At 49.2% G+C, this 18,571-nt stretch overlaps 3 protein-coding genes across 4 annotated transcripts in view; 1 reads left to right on the forward strand and 2 right to left on the reverse strand.

Annotated features, from left to right (window-relative positions):
• Nucleotides 1–1,553: 1,553 nt before the first annotated feature.
• Nucleotides 1,554–4,469, reverse strand: TMEM41A (transmembrane protein 41A). Its single transcript, XM_064435617.1, has 5 exons — nucleotides 4,279–4,469; nucleotides 4,049–4,202; nucleotides 3,140–3,301; nucleotides 2,514–2,652; nucleotides 1,554–1,982 (listed from the first exon to the last, which is right to left on the reverse strand). Exons 1-5 carry the CDS (start codon nucleotides 4,374–4,376, stop codon nucleotides 1,762–1,764), a joined length of 774 nt encoding a protein of 257 aa, XP_064291687.1. The 5' UTR covers nucleotides 4,377–4,469; the 3' UTR covers nucleotides 1,554–1,761.
• Nucleotides 4,470–4,593: 124 nt separating this feature from the next.
• Nucleotides 4,594–18,571, forward strand: part of CEP63 (centrosomal protein 63) — a 39,611-nt gene continuing 25,633 nt past the window's right edge. The window contains exon 1 of one of the 2 annotated variants that reach the window (XM_064435598.1): nucleotides 4,594–4,739. The gene's annotated coding sequence lies outside the window, so the exon portion shown is untranslated. The remainder of the gene's footprint in view (nucleotides 4,740–18,571) is intronic. The other variant, XM_064435596.1, reaches the window with a different exon arrangement.
• On the reverse strand, nucleotides 4,790–17,902 carry LIPH (lipase H). Its single transcript, XM_064435627.1, has 10 exons — nucleotides 17,375–17,902; nucleotides 12,613–12,980; nucleotides 11,828–11,936; nucleotides 11,650–11,751; nucleotides 10,647–10,736; nucleotides 9,419–9,586; nucleotides 8,557–8,652; nucleotides 7,556–7,667; nucleotides 6,437–6,610; nucleotides 4,790–4,868 (listed from the first exon to the last, which is right to left on the reverse strand). Exons 1-10 carry the CDS (start codon nucleotides 17,424–17,426, stop codon nucleotides 4,796–4,798), a joined length of 1,344 nt encoding a protein of 447 aa, XP_064291697.1. The 5' UTR covers nucleotides 17,427–17,902; the 3' UTR covers nucleotides 4,790–4,795.

Here is an 18,571-nt window from a genome sequence, read left to right on the forward strand (position 1 = left end):
CAGCCCCTTGCCCTGCCCATAGAGGTGTCATCCCAGCTCCCCTGCACACTGTCCCATGGCCTCGCTGGGTGTGGGCAGAGCTGGCTCAGCACCCCCACATTCCCAGGATGGTTGCTGTCAATTCTGGGGGGGTTATGTAGGATTTTCCTTAGTGACACCTCCCTGGGATTGCACAGACACAGTCCCCTCATCGCTGTATGGCCACCTCTGCTGTGGTTCCTTGCACTTCCTCTCCTGGCAGGGTCTGGGCTTGAGAGGTGTAGGTGAGCTGCTTACTCCTTGTAGTAACACTGCATTCCAGGGCCGGAGTAAACTGTGGGTTTCCTTTCCAGCATCCCGAGTACCCTGATCCAGTTCTTGTGGCTGCTGACAGCTCCTGAACACTAGCCTAGATTTTCTCCCAGAGCTGAATGTTGCCCTCCCCACTGTCGTGTTAAGTACCCATTTCATCTTGGCCCTGTCCAGTAGTGTTCATCCCCTCCTCCCTGCTCTGTGGATTCCTGAGACAAACTTGATTTTTTTTTTTTTGTATTGACCAGTGTACAGTGATGGAAACAAGAATGACTATCAAAGCAAACAATGCATGGAATAAAAAGCCAGTGTACTTCAATGCTGCAGGCTGGTCTGGTGATCTGGGAATGGGTTCTCATGGACTTTGGGATGATGTCATGAAGCCTTGCTCTGGGGTCTCCCATCTGCCCCCTTCCATACTAGGGATGTTACTTTATCCTCCAGGTGGATCTCCCCATGGAGAGCAAATACCAAAACCCCAAGAGCAGAGTATCATCCCGGGGGGAGGAGGGTGGTGAGGCCCTGGCACAGGGTGCCCAGAGCAGCTGTGATTGCCCCTGGATCCCTGAAAGTGTCCCATGCCAGGTGGATGGGGCTTAGAGCAACCTAGGATAGTGGAAGGTGTCCCTGCCCATGACAAGGGGTGAAACAGGATGGACTTTAGGATCCCTTCCAACCCAAGCCATTCTGGGATCCTATGTTCTTCACAGCTGGGACAGAGCCCACCTCTTTATATGGAAACCTCCTAGTTATACAGGAGCAAATGTATGGGTTTCAAGGTGCCTTTGAAGGACAAATCCCTGCCAGTCAGGCACATCCATTCCTGTTCTTTTCCCCTTTATACTCTCTGGGGAGTAGCAGCCACTGGCAGACCAGAGAAGCTGTCTCAAGTGTTTCACATGACTGATTCAGGCAGCTCAAATCCTGAGCATTTTGCTGCAGAGTGTGCTGGTTTAACATGGGAATCAAAGAAGAATCTTGTACAGCTGCACCCTGAAACACCATTATTTTCTCAACTTGGTGCTTGTACAGCTGCACTGGAGCACAGGAGCACATGGCTCATCATTTCAGGCCAAAAATGCTAAATCTGTCTGCAGTTGGAGGGAGCAGGGCCTGCCTACTGCCTGCAGGGTTGTGCTTGGCCAGTGATCCACAGCTGGGTTCTGGTTTGCCTTCCTCACAGGATGCCAATACTCCTCCTTTTATTCCCCACAGCCTCAGGCACACAGGAGACTGATTTAAATGAAACAGGCAAATTAACCAAGTGTTCACAAAGCCCCTGTATCTCTCTCTCTCCGTGCAGATACATGCACAGATAAACATTCATTAAAAATAAGAACAGACACCTCCTCTGAGATGAGAAGGATGATTAAAAATTGCCACTGTCCTTAGTGGCACAGAGCATGCAGAATACAACCCCTGGGAAGAGAGTCCTGCAGCTTTTACCCCAAAAGTGGGGCACCTAAGCCATCACAAGCTCTTTCTGCCATTTAGTGTCTGAGCTTGCTTGTCACCATCCAGCTTCAGGTGTTTCTTGCTGTATCTCTTGATGAGGGTCCCTGGAATCAGCGCTGCCACAGCCATGGCCAGCAGCTTGAGCAGCGTGTCCCAGGAGAAGATGGCATCCAGAGAGGTGATTTGGGACAGAATGGCCCCTGTCTGCACACAGATGAAATTATACGGTGTAAGGCCTGAAGGAATCGGAGCAGAAAAAAGCTGTTAGTTCCCCCCTAGGGAGAATTAGCTAAATATGCCCAAAGCCAGACACAGAAATCACAGAACTGTCAGGGCTGGAAGGACCTCTGGAGATCATCCAGTCCACCCCCCTTGCTAAGGCAGGGCTACCCAGAGCAGGTGACACAGGAGTGTGTCCAGGGGAATTTGGAATATTTCTGGAGCAGGAGACTCCATGCCCTCCCTGGGCAGCTGTTCCAGTGCTCTGCCACCCTCCAGGGAAAGTTCTTCCTCATGCTGAGGTGGAACTCAGTGTTTTAATTTACAGCCATTACACAGACACTGGGGTTTGTGCTTGTAACAGAAAGAACCAGGTGTAAAGCAAAATTTGCAGCATTGGGGAAACCTCCAGACACCTCTGTGCTGCTCAAGGGCAGCAAAGAGGAAACAAGGCAAGGGTCAGAGTCCCAACTCTGCCCTCCCTGGCTCAGTGATACCAAGAGCAGCAGTGTCACACTGTCCCCTCAGGTCGTGTTCCCAGGCCTTACCAATGAGAACGGAGAGAAAGAACTGGGACATGGGGATGTTTAAAATGGGAGCTGAGAGGTTCAGGAACCAGTTTGGTGTCATGGGGAACAGCCTCAGGAACAACAAGAAGAAAAATAAGCAGCTCCTGTTCTCTTCTACCTGCCAAAAGAAACGTTCCGTATCATTCCTGCTCCTCAAACAGCAGTAACATTCAACTGGCCACAATACTGGAGTGAATTTTTCTTCTAACATGCCACAGTGTACCATCAGTTCAGAACTGAGGGAAAGCAGCAATCCTGTGTATGTCTGTATGGGTGTCTAATGGTGAGCCAGCCCTCTTCAAAGAAGGGGTGGAAATGGGATCTCACCAGAACGAAAGATCAAGAAGTCAAGAGCAGAACCACCTCCAGTGTACAACACAGCATGGGATGGATGGAGGCAGTTCTGGAGCACAGAAGCTCCCAAACCCTCCTGTATTTCATAGCTGCTTTTCCTTAAGATCCAGGATTTTCCTGGCAGCACCTCTGCCAACAGGTTTGCCTGCTCCTAGACTGTGCCCTCAGCAGGCCCGGTGCATCCCCTGCACAGACTGTCTCCTTTCACTGTCACCCCAAGAGCAGCCTGGCCCAGGGCTGCCAGCTCTTACCTTCCCTTGCAGCAGAGCCACCTTCTCAGGGAAGAAGTGGACTATGAGCTGCTTGCCAAAAGCTGCAGAGAGCAGGTAGCAGAGGGTGGCTCCCACAGACGTGAGCACTGAGCACAGCACCAGCCCCATCCATGGTCCAAAGAGTGCTCCAGCCAGGACATTCTGTGGGGACAACATGGAGTGAGGCCTGGGGGACACGGTGTGTCAAAGAACCAGAGAATTGTTAATGTTGGAAAGGGCCTCTGGAAATTATCCAGTCCAAATGCCCTGCCAAGGCAGGGTCACCCAGAGCAGGTGACACAGGAACAGGTGAGTTTGGGATGCCTCCAGAGAAGACTTTGCCCTCCCTTGGACAGCTGTTCACAGTGCTCTCCCACCCTCCATGGAAAGAAGTTCTTCCTCAGATTGAGGTGAAACTTCTTGTTTTAGTTTATGGCCATTGCTCCTTGTCCTGTTGCTGGCCACCACTGAACAGAGTCTGGCACCATCCTCTGACATCCCTTGGAGCTATTTATATGCATTAATGAGATCCCCTCTCAGTATTCTCCAGACTAACCATCTCTCATCAGAGAGATGCTGCAGCTGCACCTCTCTGTGGCCTCCGCTGGACCCTCTCCTCCTCGTCTCTATTTTCCTGGGGAGCCCAGATCTGGGCCAGGCACTGCAGCCGTGCCTCACAGGCTGAGCAGAGGGGCACGGTCACTCCCTGACCTGCCGGCAAGCTCTGCCCGGGGCGCTCCAGGATCCCACCGACCTTCCTGGCCCTCAGGGCGCTTTATCCACCAACACCCCCCGAGCCTTCCCAGAGCTGCTCCCCAGGAGCACAGCCCCGACCCGCTGTGCTACTGAGGGTTCCTCCTGCCCGACCCGCGCGTCCCCGGCCCCCGCCCCGCGCCGCCCGCCCCGTACCAGGAGGCTGGAGCCGGGAATGGCGAAACTCTGCTTGTACAGGTACGCGCCGCAGAACAGGGCCAGCGCCGCGCCCCGGTGCTGTCGCTCGTAGTCCCGCAGCGCCTCGGCCAGATCCCGCAGCTCCTCCAGGTCCGCCGGGAACCGCAGCGCCCTGCGAGGGGAGAGACGCTCGGGCAGCGCCGGGGGCAGGGAGGGACGCGCGGGCAGCGCCGGCCGCCCACACCCACCTGCGCGCCTGCCCCGCGCTCAGCCGCACCGACAGCAGCCACAGGGCGGCCGTGGCGGCCGAGAAGACGAGCAGGAGCCCAGCCGGGCGCCGCCACATCCCGGGTCGCGGCCGCCGCTGCCGGGCCGAGCCGAGCCGAGCGAACCCGGCCCCTCCCGGCCCGGCCGTGCCGCCCTCAGCGCGGCGAGGCGGCTGCGCAGGCGCGGGGCGGGGCCGGGGCAGTGATGGCGGGCGTGGGTGTGAGGGGGCTGAGGGTGGTAGTGTGACTTGCCGGCACCTGCTGCTCATGAGGGCTCCAAGCCGGCTCAGCCGCGGACACACGCTGTAAACCCCTCTTTTAAAACCACGCTTTAAAGCCGAGTGCCGCCATGGTTTATTGTCGCTCCCCCAGCCCATTTATACACTGCGTGGAGAGCGGGTCCCGCGGCTCGGTCCCCACAGAAGGCGCCCGGGGCCCACCAGGTGAGTCCCACACGGCGGGGAAATGACTCTGCCCCGTCCGGGCACGGCGTCCTGCTTCAGCATGGGATGGGCTTGAAGGTTTTCTGGGTGTTCTCAGTCAGGACCAGGTCGTATCGGCACAGCTGGGGTCTGTGTGAAAATACGGCCAAAAGTGAAAAAAATAGCACTTTTTTCTGTCATCTCCCCACCTGCTGGAGACCTACGTTAAATAAGTAATCTTCTCAAGAGAACGGGCTCCAAGTCCACCTGAAGTGAGGCTGGCTTTAAGCCAGGGATACCTTGAGCATTTTACCATTTTGTTCTGCATTATTTTTTACTTGTGGAAAAAAAGGATCACAAAACATCCAGCAAACAAACAGGCACTGGCTGCAGAGCCCGTGGTTCCCTTTAAGCCAGTGCACACCTGTGTCCCCCAAACAAGGTGTTCCTTCCAGCCCACCTGCCTGTTCCTGCTCCAGGCATGAGAAATTCTGCCACTGCTCTCACCTGGGTCCAGACACAGATCTGGTCTGGAGCTAGTTCAGCCAAAAAAATCCGAGAAAATGCTTGGGCTTTCACTGGGGAAACGTGAACATTAGCCCTGTGTAGTGGGTGAGCAACAGGGAAGGGGAGAGGGCAGGACATCCCTCCCTGTGGCAGTGACTGATGAGATGATGTGCTCAAAGTCCTGAGCTGTGTTTATGGCCTGTGGCAGCCCTTCCTCAGGGAGAGACAGCATCCTGGGATTAAATATTAGGGCATTAGTGTCTGCTTTTTAAAAGACTAAATGTGTATCTGGGACTGGAAGTGACTGTGGAGGTGTGGGACAGGAGGCAGGGAGTGGCAGCAAGGGAGAGCTGCAGGACCTCATTTAGTAGATACACACAATCTTTTCCTTGTTCCAAGGCTAGGATAAGGGTAGCAGACCTCATGAAATGCAAAGAAACATGTTCTGCAGCTCTGTTTGCTTCACCCTCCTGACCCTGTGGTCTTGCAGCCCTGCTTTAAGCCAAACCCAGAGCTTGGTGTGGTGTCCACAGTGGCCTTGCACACAGAGTCAGCACAAGAGATTCTGTGCTTGCTGAGCTCAGGCAGAGCTCCCAGCCTCCAGAGGTGGGAACCTTCAGGGTAGGACAGCAGAGCAGACAGAGGCTAATGAGGTGACAGAAATCTCATCAGCAATGTCTTGAGAGGTACCCCCTGATGTTGTGGGTACCAGCCAGGGCTCTGGGGCAAAGCAGCCAGCAGCTCCCACTGCTGGAATTCCAGGAGTAAATTAATCTCCCTGCTTCACTAGGCATACAAATTGACTGGGATATAAAATGTGTGTTTATGTGTGTTTGGGGCTGAACATGTGTTCTTCCCAGAGTTCTGCATTTCCCTCCATCCTGGGGTTCAGGCCTGGGCAGCTTCCCAAAGGTAATTTTCCTGACCAAAGGTTAAGGTGTCAGGCCACGTCAGTCACATCACATGTGACATGTTCCCAGTGCAATGAGACAGCCTCTGTGTTCAAGTAAGTATTCAGCTGTGGGATTCCATTAAACAGGAATTTATTCCCAAGATATATGTATATCATGTATATATATGTGTGAATTTCTAAATGTAAAATAAATCTAATTCTTCTGCACATACTCAACCAAGCCAGGAATCTGGGAGATTCCTTTACTTCTGTCCTGTCTGCACCAACAGAAATGGTTTGTTTGTAAACATCTGCTCACCTTTCTGGGTTTGTCAGTGAGTGGAACCTCATCTGGAGAATCCTGAGTTTGAATTTTGGGCCAATGACAGATCCCGTGGAAAATGTCAAGGAAATTCTTTCCACATTTTCAAGATCCTGGTCAAACCCAATGAGCAAAGTGATTTGTTTGTACTGCTGGAAGGTGGCAGCTTCTCTAAAGGTAAAGCAGACAAGAGACAGTGTCAGTCAGCAAGGGAATAGCACTGGGTTTAATGCAGTCACTGTAGTATTAGAAACAGGCTGGGGGAGGAGGCCTGAGCTTGTGATCAGTTTCTGATTTACAGGAAGTGGGTATGGATTCAGGTCTCCAGGTGCCAGCCTGCTCAGCCACTTCTGCCCTCAGTTTTTTGGGGTGGAAGTGGGGACACAGAGGTTGGATGCCATTTGGCCCAGAATTTTCACTGTGATTCTGCTTTGATCCCAAGTGAATTAGACCCATGTGATGTTTGTACCTGCTGTCTGTGCAGGCCTGAACACTGAGTCACTTTGAGATATGCATGAAATGTGTCCTGGCCTTGGTGTGGGATCCATGCTGATTGCTCCAGTGCAAGCAGATACCAGATATGCCTGAGGGAATATGCACTTAGGGAAACTTGGGAGAACTAGTTGTGCAGGTTTGTTTGGCTGAGGTGTTGTTCAGATCAATCAGGAATTTGCATGTCACATAAACACCATTAATTTGTCTCTCTGAGTGGAATGAATTGATTTTGAATGTGACATATTCAGGCCCAGGTTAATCCCCAGCTGTCTTGGGCACTGGAACTAGAACAGAACACTCCCTCTGAGAGGAAGGAAAGAGGGAGACATGTTTTTCCTTCTGCTTTAGTGGAAGCCTAGGACAGCTGTGCTGCTGGCTGAGATTGTCCACTTCAGTCCTTAAAACGACAGAGAAGGGCCCAAACCAAAAGGCTGGGCTGTCAGGGCTGGGGGAGGCTGTGGGAATCTCTTAGGGCCAATAAATCCCATAGGGCCAGGAAATCCCATGTGCACTAGCAGGTATCGGCAGAGAAACTGGGGGAGGATGTGTCACCTCCTCCCAGATGCAGTTGTACCAAGGGGAGCACTAACACTTGGAAAAGCTCAGACCAGTAAGACTTACGGATTAACTTTTGATTCTGCCCTCCTCCCATCTTCATCAGCTAGCACGATGCTGAAGGTGCCTCTCCTGGTGTCCTTGTTCCATGTGGTAATGTCCACCAAGTAGTGATAGACTGAGGGGAGAGGGCAAGTGGGGTTAGACCCTGTGGGCTCAGCCTGCTGTGCACTGTCTGGGAGCAGAGCTGTGGGTAGCAGATGGACACAGGCCCTGCAGTTTGTCTGGAAAATCCCTCTGTCCTGCCTGCTCTCCATCTCTCTTTGCAGAGATTTCAACCAGAAACACTAGGAGGTGTCAGGAGAGTGCTGCAGCAAGGGCTGTCCATGCAGGATGGGCTCTCTGTGTGGTTCCCAGCACACTGCCTTTCACTGCCTGCCTTCCCCCTTCACTTCCAGACTGTATTTCTTTCTTCAGTCCCCCTCTGAACCCCTCCATTTCTGTTCTTTGTATCTGTCAGCTCTGTCACGGAGCAGAATTTGCTGTTCTTTGTTCCTTGAGTCTGACTTGCTGACCAGCATTGGAGCTCAGGCCATAATCCCAGCCCATGCCCTGGTATGTTGGTAATCACAGGGATGAGATGAAACTTTTTACCTTGGTGAAACCTTTTTTTCCACAGATTCTTTTCCTCTCCCTGTGCCTCTCACCTTTCTCCAGGGTAGCCTTTTCACCTGTACAGCCTTTCTCTCTTATTGTTCCCACACACCTCTTTCTTTCACAAAAGACTGGTATGTTGCTTTGAAACATGATTTGGGAACTTTCATACTTAATTTGAAAGTTCTTAACCAATTTCCTAGAACTGTAAGCAAGTTGGCTTTCCAAGCACTGGACAGGTTGGCAGATAAAGAAGGTTATGGCAAACCACAGATGGACACAATTCCATCCAGCAGCAACTGGAGTTTCTAAAATGCTGGCTATAACACCACCAGCAAATAACTATCTGCTTGGCTGCTGCTGACAGAGGCAGTGCACAAAGAAAAATAATCTGAGAAATCTCAGTCACTTACTGCAAAATGGCTCTTTGTCCGCTGTGTCAAAAAACATACTTGTCACTGGATGGCTCTGTTGTGTTAAATAGCTTTTCCACTCATAGGCATAATAACCTGCAGGTGACAGTTTGAAATGAAACCAAGTTAGTGCACAGGTAGATGAGCCACTAAATGGCTGAAAATGAGCAAATATTTATGAAATAGTGCGTTGTGTGCCAGCTGCCAAGTAGCACTGACACACATCCTCCTGTACCCCAGAGGCTTAGGACTGAATGTGCCTGGTTACTGTTCAGCACTTCCTTCAAGCTGATCTTTTTCCACATCTGCTGTCCATGGTCAAGGGTTTCATTTTGTAGTGCAGAATGAAAATCATCCCCTTGGCTTTGCCAGTTCCTTTCTGGAAGTATCAGGTGTTTTAGCATCAACATTTCAGAGCTGCCAGACTGAGGCTGGGCTGTCACACCCAGGCTGGGGCAGAAGTCCAGAATTCCCTTTGTTCACCCATTTGCCATTCCTTTTAGAGCACAGAGGGATTTGTGATGCTGGGAATTTAATTGTAAATCTTATTTTAGCAAGAACAGGCCCCTGTCCCTCAAACTCTGCAACTGAGGGATTTTAATTCATTGTTTTTCTGACTTTAGTAAACAATCCTAAGTCTAGTTTTGGCTTTTTTAGTTCTGGACCCTATACCTGTGGATTTCTGTTCTAGATCACAACATGATGTGATATTACAAGGAGCAGCCTGAGATATCTCAAACACCTCAGTAGAAATAATTTTATTTATGTTATGTTATTCCTTCAGCAAACCATCACCCTCTGAGTTACAGTGCCGGCAGGCAGCGCAGTGTTCAGCATGGACTGACATTCCCTGGATCCTTACCTAGGATGGGGCATGGCATGGGCCAGAAGGGTTCACAGCTGGTGCATTTGCCATCCCTGTAGTTCCTGTACGAGTTGCAGGGGTATGTGGTGATGTTGCAGCTCTGTGTCAGGGAGGACAGGAACAGGAAAACAGACCTCTGGTGGTCACATTTAAAATACTGCAATCCTTAATCATGTACAGGAAAGAAATATTTCATTAGCAATCCTCATGCCTCAGGACACACCAGTGGACAGTTGGGTCTGAACTCAACAATTTGCACTGGGGAGCAGAACAGTAGGTGGGCAGCAGCCTCTCCCTGTGAGTGCACTCAGCTCTGCCTGTGTCTGCTTTGCTTTTCCTCATGTCTTTTTGGTTTTAAAAACATTTATTTGTGTGATTGCTGCAGTTCCAGAGGATCTAACTGTGGATCAAGTTCTGACTCTGGTGTTCTCTCCTCTCTGAGCTCAGACCTGACAGCTGGATATTGCTTTTAGCTTTGCACGTGACTTTCCATTTTGGTGTAAAAAACTCTTTAGAAAGACATAACTAATAAAATGAGTTGTTGCATGAGCAGCAAAATCAGTGAAGCCTCATTTCCTAGGGATTTTTGGCTCAGGCTGCTCTCCTATGTAGATTCTCTTGGGTCTGATAAGGGTTGAATTCACAATACTGCATTTCCTTCTGTAAAGTATCTTCTTCACCCACCTTTCATCAAACCAGTTCTGCTGCCAGGCTGAAAGGGAAAAAAAGCTTTCTTTTGTTCAAGATCAGGGCTGTGCCTTCCAGACTGCACCTTCTGTCACTGCCAAGGAAGGTGTCTTTGATTTGGGATAACTGCCTGCTCCACATTCATCTTGAACCTCTTTTCTGAACAGGTCCTTGCCACTGATAGTCCTTGGGCTTTCGTGTGTTACAAATAATTAGAAACAAAAAATCCCACGGATTTTCTGGATGTAGCCACAAAACAAAGGCACACATCTACCTGATGACTTTTACACAGAGGATTAGTCCCACTTGCACTGTGACAGAGGCACAGAGAGGTCACCCTGACTCTCATCTCTGCCTGTTGCACACCAGCTAAACCCCTCTCACGCTGGTGCTGAGAAGAAATTGCTGCCATGGGTTTTACAGAATATGGATTTCATGTATTTTCTAAGCAGTGATGATTATTCTCTGGCTTTCTCCTCTTTTTTCTGATTGGAAACATTTTGTGAGGGTTTGTGCAATTCAGGGCAGGATTAATTACCAGAAAAGAGTGTCAGTGGACAGCCTGGTTGGTCGGTCCCGCCGTTGGGATAGAAGTCGACATGGCCCAGTGCTTCTCCATAACCCAGTCCTAGCAAAAGGGAATACCAGGGCTCAGGAGGGAACAATAAACTGTAAAATGCACAAGAATGAAATATAGCAACCTAACTGGAAAAAATAGTAGTTATTTAGCTCTTGGATGCCTGCTTGTACAGGAATACTAATGTCATCCCTCTGTTTAGGCAGAAGGCCAAACAGTTGTGACCCAGCTGGATCATTTTAACAGCGGTATCAACTACCTAAAATAAGTCTGTGCATGCAACAGAACAAAATGTGGGGCTTTGTGTCACTTGTGTGCAGGAGAGGAGCAGGGATGTGAAACCTGGATGTTGCTGTGCTGCTGAAACCTGACTTCCTGGAAGGGCTGGGAGAAGAGAGGCAGCAATTAGGTGGGAAAGCCAAGTGTTAGGGGTAGGGTGGCCATGGGAGCAGCATGGGGGGCTTGGCATTGCTCTGCTGGCCTGGCTGGTGGGTCTGCAAAAGGACAGGGCTGAGGGAGAGTCCAGATTTGCCCTAGAGGAAAGTCTAGCTCTTGAGAGGTGGGATGGAGACTGGAAGCGTCATGCAGGGGAACGTGGTTGGGGATAATTGATCTGCTGTGCATGTGACTGAGCTGTGGAACCAGCTCTGGAAATGCTGTGTGCTTGGATGCAGCCTGACCCCGTGGTGGCATGGTGGTGTGTGGACTGTGCTCCACTGATTCCTAAGTAAGTCCTTGTAAGTCCTGGGCCAGGTTATCCTTGCTGTGTCAACAGCACCTTTTGGGATGCAAATAAACCAGCAGCTCCTGAGGGAGCTGGGGACAGCATGGGCAGCACAGCACCCTGGAGGCTCAGTGAAGAGCGGGGACCGCCAGCGCTGCTGCCCACCAGCAGCCCCCCTTCCCCTCCTCCCGGTCAGTCCCTGGGTTCCCGTGTGCAGCAGGGGGATGGAATGCCGCCTACCGTCGGTGTCGGAGTGAATGACATCCACAAACTGCGCGTCCGTGGGGTCCAGCCTCTCGCTCGGCGCCGTGCCCCTGTACAAGGGGCCCGCGGGGTCGAGGCCTGCAGCACAAAGCCCTGGGTGGGCATCTCCTCGCTGCCCTTCCTTGTTGCAGGAGGATGCTGGAGGAGGGCTTACCTGTGATTCTTCCCAGTGTGCCGTCAAACAGCTGTCCCACAAAGCCAGAGATGTGTGCTCCCAGGCTCACTCCTATCATGTGCATGGAGTCAAGGGACGCTCCACCAATCTGAGATGTAAAAGTACTCATGGTCATGTGTTTTTGGAAGAAAAAAATTAGGAGGAGGAATGTGACATCTCCCAGTGTTCCGCTCTGTGTAGATATTTCCCCTTTGACCATCCCACAGGGCAGCCAGCATTCCTGTTTCAGACCTATACCTCAGAGAGCTGTGACGAGAACAGTTCAGCCAATGGTTGTATTTTCCTGGGGCAATGACTAGTAGTGTGGACAGGAACCACTGATGGGCCCCAGGAGTAAAATTCTAGTTGCTTCTCATGTGGTTCCTGCAAGGAATTAGCAGACACTCTGATCCTAAAGGATCCAGCATCATCATTGCCTGTGCAACACCTTAGAGGAGCTGTGAAATGTAGCTGATCCCCTTAAGCTCCCTGTGGATATACAGAAAGTAGAAGTAGAGCTTCTATGTATAGGAAAACATGTCTGGAGAGCTTTGTACCCGGAAATGTTGAGACTTAGAGTGCAAACTGAATATTACACCAAAATACCATTGTACCAAATCCAAGGGTAGGATTTGGCACTGCAATACACATGCACTTCCAAAAATTAATGTATTCCTTTTTTAGGAGTTTCTATTCCCAGACTTCCTGCTGGTTTAAGCACTTCCTTTGTGCCCTTTACATACTGTGCCTTAATGACTGTATCCTAGCATGAGCGTCCAACTTACCAACATTTCATCTATGAATTTCTTCAGAATCTCAGCAACTCTTTTGCACTTCCTGGAAGCATAGCTGTAGATGAGAGTCGTTGCCCCCTGGTTCCAGTCCACAACGATGACGTTCATGTCCTCCACAGAAAGCAGGAGATGCACCAGGGCAGGGATCCAGATGGGGGCAGAGCCTGTGAATCGGTACCCGTGCACGATGAAGGTCGTTTTCTTGGTCACATTGAGGTATGTGGAGGCTGCTGAGTGGAGCTCCTCAGCACAGCTTGGGTTCTGCCGGGTGTAGAGCAGCAGCTTCACTTTCAGATCTGTCCCTATCAAAGCATTCCCGAAGCCGAGGGCTGTGAATGCAGGACATGTCTCCTGAGGATCTGAAAGGAGCACAGTGGCAATTGGAGTTTGGCACCAAGGGGTTTTCTTCAGCCTCTTGTACCTGCCAACCCTGCACAGGGCAGGAAAGTGTGTTGTGAGTTGTCTGAACACAGGGGCTGCTCCTGTCTCCCCTTTCCCTCTCCACTCTCTCATGCTTATGACTGAGGTTACCTTGGAACTTAGGTTTTCTTGCTGTGTTGGAACACAGAGAGCAATGACACCTTTTTGGAGCATCATTCCCTGAAACACCACAGCCCTGCTTCCTGTGGCAGCTGGGAGTTGGCAGGGACTCCGTCCAAAAATCTCATTGATGTGAAGAAGGTATTAAGAGACCAACAGATGGGATGGTTACTGTACTGGTTTGTGAGCACATCCAGGTACTCTGGACAGGTTCTGTGTGATATTCCCATACTTTTTGAGCAGAGAGACACATAATTCTCTCTCCCAGGATTTTTCCTGGGGAAGGCAGTGAGAAAGCTCAGAGAGAGAAGAGAAAACAATTCTTATCTCTACTTGCTGTGCCTGTCGTTTGGCACACGTGGGATGTGTTATGGAGATTGTTTACCAAAGAAAGGATTTGTTAATTGGACTCTGGTGATGGTTGTTTGGATTGACTGACCAATTAGGTCAAAGCTGTGTCGTGACTGTCTGTGAGGGGTCATGGGTTTTTTTTTAGTATAGAGTTTAGTATGTTATGTAATGTAATATAGTATAGCTTAATAAAGCAATTGAAGAGCCTTCTGAATCACTGGATCACTGCATGTTATTCCCTGGCTGGGGGTCATCCTGCATCAATATGTTCTCAGTTAAGCAGGTGTCCTTGGGGTTGGTTTGTACCTCCAGCCTGGAGCTGCCCAGCTGCAGAGGGTCTTGCTGTGGTGAGGGGCAGCTCAATGCTTCATTTGTGTGTGCAGATGTGGCCTGGTATTCCAGACTGCAAAATGGGGCACCCTTGGGTCTGTGAGATGGTAACTGTGCTTTATACACAGCTGAAGTGTAACTGAATTTCATCTAAGTATTGCTCAGTGGGATGACCTGTGCCATTGGAAAGCCTGTCTTTGTTCTTTGCTTTTCCAGCAGAACACCAACTGAGCCTTCAGAGCCCAATACAGACTCCAACAGGGCACTGGCAGGGAATGGAATAACTGTCTCCTGACAAACACTACTTATGAAGGCCCTCCCAGGTTTAGTAGCCTCTTCCTGGCTCACAATCCTTTCCCTCAAATCCTCATAATCTTGTTGAAGAACCTTGTGGGGGAGAGTGTCTCTCTCACACATATGTCCTGGGCTGCAGGAATTGTTCAGGCTACAGTTCCTAGAGGAATTTCCCTGATCTTTGTTGCTTAAAGAACTGTTCAGTAGGTAGCAGGGTTTAGAAAACCTGCAGCTGTAAGTTAATTATGCTCTAGCAAATCTCCAATGCTCTGTGCATTTTAATTTCTGAATGATGAAACTCTCACAGTTTCTATGAGCAACTTTCCTTTTCTCCTCCTCAGGAAATCAGGAGCATGAGAGTGATATAAATGCTGTGTGCCCAGCACATAAAACAATCTTCTCAGTTACCACAGTTCTGCTAATTACTTTGTAGAAGCCCCAGGAGCTCTAGAAATAAAAATTAATAGGCTAAAAGGATGTTGCAGTTAAGTCCAACTGAATATTTTTAATTGCTACCATAAATTCAGAAATAAATTTTAACATCTGAAATCCATGGAGTCCTTCCTGTTTAAAGCCTACGGTAACATGAATGGTGTGACAGGACTGGTGGGAAATGAGCCCCCAGCCAGGCCCAGTGAAATCAGAGCCCTTTGAATGCAGGGTGTCCTGCCTCTGAATGCTTCACCCAGAGCTCCCAGGAGCAGTGTGACTCTGGGCCCTGCTCTCAGCTCATTCTTACAGTGCCAAGATGTTCTGTAAGAAACAGCAGCAGCAGTTCTGTGACACTGCTCTTGTGGAGATCCCAAAGTAACTAGCAGAGAAAAATTAACATTTTTTGCTCATGCGCACCAGCTCACACAGTGAGACTCAGTGACTGTCCTCTAGGTGCTACTGCAGCATAAAAGAATACAACTCTGTGCTTTACTAATAACTAGGCATTGTTTTAGTTATTCTATAGTAGCACTATATAGTGTTGTTAATTATCTTTACTGCTACTGAAGCTGTAGCAATACAGGCAGAAATGCCAGGCAAGAATTACTTCTATATGGTGCAAGATTGCACTGATTGCTTAATTTGTTTCTGTGTCTCCTGCACTGTGCTGAGGCTTGCCCAGAGGAGCACTGTGTTTGTCATCAGAACAGCCCAAACCTTCTGGTACAGAAGTGCTTTCAGAGAGCTGGTCAGCATTGGCTGATACCTAACACAGGGACTGTGTAAAGAGCCTTGTTGTATCTGCACCAGGTCTGTTAGATTGGTTCTGTTTTGATTAACCAAATCAAATCAGTGCTAATAAGGGGAGGAAACCTGCCAGCTTCTCTTTTGGCAAGCTGGTGCCAATCCCAGCCTCATCTACCATGTGTTCAAAAACTGACACATGAGAGGGCCACTTAACCTGGCTTTGCTCTTCCTTCTGCTGAGCACTGTGACTCCTACCCAAATGCCTGGAAGTGTCTTTGAAACTCAGGATGACTGGGGCAGATGGCTTAGTGAGATTTACTCTGCAAGCAAATAAATGAGGTAGAAATTTATCCCCTGGCACTATACTTAACCCATGTCCAACAGGTCACCTCCCTCCACTAAAGGGGAATGAACATGGCCATTACCCAGCATCCCAGTACCCAGCCCTGCCTTAGTTTGCTAGACAGCCCCTGGCAATCCCCTTCTCCTTGTGCTCTGTTTTCTGATGTGTAAAATAGGAGGCAAACACTGGTTGGCTGGGCAAGATGCTCTGATCTCTCAGAACCTGCAGCAGGGAGCACAAAAATGTGTTAAATCCATGTACCTGCCAGGGAGCTGGACACATTTGGTCTTGAGCCTGAGATCAGCCTCCAAGGTGCTATTGCAGCAGTGGAGGCATCTTCAGAACAACTTGGTTCTGAAGTTACACACACACACACACACACACACACACACATATATATATATATATATATATATATATGTTCCAAAGTTAGATAGTCCCAGGTGGGAGCGTTGCAGGGAGTGGGACAGTCCCAGGCAGACTCCTGGTATTTACTGCAGTCAGTGCTCTTCAGGCCTGCATTCCCCTGGTGTGGCTCATTCCTTTCTAGGAGATGGTGTTTGCAGGCTTTCTCTTTGCTGTTGATCCTATGACAGGCAGGGTTTGCCATGGTGGCCTTTTGGGGCTGTGGTACCGAGCTGTCTGCATGAATAAAGTAGCAGCTGAGGTTTTTACCAGCTGAGGTTTTTACCAGCCTGTCCTCTTGCAAAGGTGATCTCTTGCACAGATCACCTCAGTGGGTCAGTGGTCTCTTGGCTGGATGTGTGGCTGTCCCAGCTGTGGTCCTTGGGACACAGAGCTGCTTGCTCCACTGCATGGAGCTCAGCTGAGCGTGTCACTGCTTCTGTGTCTGCAGGAGCTCTGGCCCACCAGCCCTGCCTGGGCTTTGTGCAATGAGTGTCATCAGACTGGTCTTAACCATCAACACTATCTTTCCCCCTTTAACCACACTTGACACCACACCATGAATCTCGAGAGCATTAGTGGTGCAGGTTTCCATCACTTTTCCACAGAGAGGGTGTGCCCTCACTCCTAAACTGGTCCTCAATAGCTCACTGCATTTCACTGGTGCCTTTTCACACCATTCCCTTTTCCCACTTCTTGTGACTGCATTTCTTACAGTCTTAACCAAACAAACCAAGCAAAAGGCGACCCTGAGATTACTCCAGAGGACCCAATGAAACACAAGTTAGTATTTATAAGAATACTGTTTTTTTAGTCCTGTTTGTTTTCCCTACAAAGCAGAGAGCTGTAACTTGCCTTGCTCCCATGTGTACGCTAACACAAGGCAGTACATTTGTTTATTGTTACACAGGTTTGTTCTTGTAGGGCTGTGAGGCTATCAAATGGAGCTTACTGTTCATAAATGGTAATTCATCCTTTGCCTCTGCCATACATGACACCCCTGAGAAGAAATCATTATTCTCTGAAGATTTCAAATGACATTTTCAGTGTTGATGGATAGTGCTTATATAAGAGAAATGTTTGCAAAGGGAGGAAAAGATAATAAAAAATAATTCTGGTTTTCCATTTAGAACTCTTAGAACTGACTATATTCATGTAACCAGAATAATTTGCTTTGCCAAAATAAATAATGCTAGTGAGAAATCCTGTGCAGTAACTGTAAATGCAGAGGACAGGTACATTCATGTTGCTGTAAAGCACAGAAAATGTGTTATATTTGACAAAAACATTCAAAACAAATTGAGTTCTTACCTGTTTTCACCCCATACAAAAGGCAGATGAACACAACACACAGCCTCAGCATATGGACTTCCACATGGAACTTCTACTGGTAAGAGATTTGAAGGATCCCACAATTTCTCTGGCATGTGTCTGCTGGCTCTGACAGCAGTTTGCTTGCTTTTTTTTCTGCCAGTAACAGTAGGTGTGGTGAATGCAGGAAGTTACCAGCCAAGAAATGAAGACCAGTCAAATGAAGCTTCTTGTTAAGAAGGTGGGGCACCTTCTATTCTAGCAGGTTTCCTTATTTTAAATATAGTTTGCCTTGGGGGATGACTAATCAAAGACACAAATGGGTTGGTAGCTGTGAGCAGCAATTTGACTACACGTGTTGAAACTAAGGAAATTATTGCCTGTCTATTTGTCTTTTGCAAAGAATGTCAGGAAGATTGTAGATATCACTGCAAGCCTGATAAGCATCTGGGTGGGGCCGGTGCTTGGTTTCACAGGGCCCTGCCTTTGGAGATGTCATGGTGATCCCTAATATCTCCCATGTCCTTCTTGCTCTCCTGAGAGCCATGGCCCAAAGTCCCTTTGACAAATCCTGTCACCACCTCAGGCAGGAGACAGTGCACAGCACTGTGTAGTGACAAAGGGAAAGAACCACCTCAAGGTGTCTGGCTCTCCACTGGGCTCCCAAGCAGCTGCTGTCTTGGATAACACTCATACAACTGGCATTCCCACATTTTCTCATGGACCTGCTGGAACCTCACAAATGCAGCTCTAATTCAAGTAAGGAAGGCTTTTTTTTTGTTGGATGGGAGGAAGGAGATTGCCAAGGAAACACAATTATCAGGGGCAGGAAAGGAAGTCTGAAATTGGAACTGAAAGGTGTAGTGGCAAAATCAGGAAAACGAGGGTGCTGGGGAGTTTGTAAAGGGCTGAGAAGGGAGGGAGCAGGGATGGCTGCTGGATAGAAGTAGGATGGTAGTTTTGCTTGGCATTTTCTTAACAAATTCTTCTAACATAGGCCAGGGAAAGGGAGAGTAGGGTCGATTAGAAATACCTGATTAAGCCCAGCCTCTGCTTTCTTTCCCTTGGTGATGATCCAATGAGGAGCTGAACTATTACAGCTCCCAGTGGCGTAGCTGGTTCTTTGGTCCATGCTGTACTTATTAAGCTTTTTGACTTTGCTAATTCTCAGGTTAATCCTTAACTCTTCCTGCTGCC

This window comes from Passer domesticus, chromosome 11 (genome assembly GCF_036417665.1).
Source record: "Passer domesticus isolate bPasDom1 chromosome 11, bPasDom1.hap1, whole genome shotgun sequence".
Lineage (NCBI taxonomy): Eukaryota > Metazoa > Chordata > Aves > Passeriformes > Passeridae > Passer > Passer domesticus.